The following is a 1489-nucleotide window of genomic DNA, read 5'->3' as shown; positions in this document are numbered from 1 at the left end:
GTTTTGATGGTGCCCGATTTCATGAACTTGACACTCAAGTGTCTAACAGAGATTGGGAGTGTGCAAATTGGGTCGCAGTATCTGTTTGACGAGACGCTTGTGCAGATGTTTACAAATACGATGGTGAAGGTGTCGGAAATGATCCCTTCGCCGATGGATCTCAAGCAAACATATGCCACAAGCAACTCGCGTGAACAAGAGTTTATTCTAAATTTAACCCTCTTCCTTTGTAACTTCTTCAGCGTACACTTAAATGTAGGTTTCAACCCTTTCATTTAACCCGCAGTCTTTTCTGGTGATTGAAGATCCTAATGCTGACTGTTCCTGATACCTTATTCATTTTTTTTTTTTTTTTATTTTTAGCTCCTCGAAAAGCTGCCCGATACCAACATCCTCATCCGTGCGCATTATTACCTTATCTGCATTAGCAAGATCGATGACAGGGAAATTTTCAAGATCTGTCTCGAGTACTGGACAAAGCTAGTGCAGGAATTGTATGAGGAAATGCAACAGCTCCCGATCACAGATATCAACCCCTTAGTCAATATGGGCGTCAGCGGGCTTTCGAATGGAGGGGCTCCGAATCCTAGTACCCTAGCCAACTACCCCCTCCGAAAACACAAATATCAGGAGGTCCTATCAGAGCTGAGGGTAGTGATGATAGAGAAGATGGTGAGGCCTGAGGAAGTTCTAATCGTGGAAAACGATGAGGGCGAAATTGTGCGCGAGTTCGTCAAAGAGAGTGACACCATTCAACTCTACAAGACCACGCGGGAGTGTCTGGTATACCTCACCCATCTGGACGTGGTGGACACTGAAAACATTATGGCGGATAAATTGGCCAAGCAAGTGGACGGCTCCGAATGGTCGTGGGCGAACTGCAATACGCTGTGCTGGGCGATCGGCTCCATATCCGGCGCGATGAATGAGGAGACCGAAAAACGCTTTCTTGTCACCGTTATCAAAGACCTGCTTGGCTTGACGGAAATGAAACGCGGCAAAGACAACAAGGCTGTCGTGGCGAGTAATATCATGTACATAGTTGGACAGTATCCTCGGTTTTTAAAGGCGCATTGGAAATTTTTGAAGACGGTAGTGAACAAGCTGTTCGAGTTCATGCACGAGACGCATGAAGGTGAGTCTTTTCGATCCCTGATCCCCAGCAAAGAAAAGGAGCTCATATGAAAAAAAAAAAAATCCAATAGGTGTCCAGGATATGGCCTGCGATACGTTTATCAAAATCGCCAACAAGTGCAAGCGCCATTTCGTCGCTCTTCAACCTGGCGAGAGCGAGCCGTTTATCGAAGAAATCGTCCGAACTATGCGCAAAATCACCTGCGACCTCTCCCCACAACAAATTCATACCTTCTACGAGGCCTGTGGCTATATGATTTCAGCGCAGGGCCAGAAGAGCCTTCAAGATAAGGTGATTGAGAACCTTATGGCGCTTCCGAATTCAGCCTGTTAATGCCATTATCAGCCAAGCCAC

At 46.3% G+C, this 1489-nt stretch overlaps 1 protein-coding gene across 1 annotated transcript; it reads left to right on the top strand.

The window, feature by feature from the left end:
- Positions 1–825: 825 nt before the first annotated feature.
- On the top strand, positions 826–1468 carry HCAG_02018 (hypothetical protein; the record flags this gene model as incomplete). The annotated part of the gene is made up of 2 exons (XM_001544921.1): positions 826–1135; positions 1206–1468. The coding sequence occupies 2 exons, from the start codon at positions 826–828 to the stop codon at positions 1466–1468; spliced, it is 573 nt and encodes a 190-aa protein (XP_001544971.1).
- Between the last annotated feature and the right edge of the window lie 21 nt (positions 1469–1489).

Source organism: Histoplasma capsulatum, genomic scaffold (genome assembly GCF_000149585.1).
Source record: "Histoplasma capsulatum NAm1 scaffold_1 genomic scaffold, whole genome shotgun sequence".
In the NCBI taxonomy this organism is placed as follows: domain Eukaryota; kingdom Fungi; phylum Ascomycota; class Eurotiomycetes; order Onygenales; family Ajellomycetaceae; genus Histoplasma; species Histoplasma mississippiense.
This window is presented reverse-complemented; position numbering and strand designations above follow the sequence as displayed.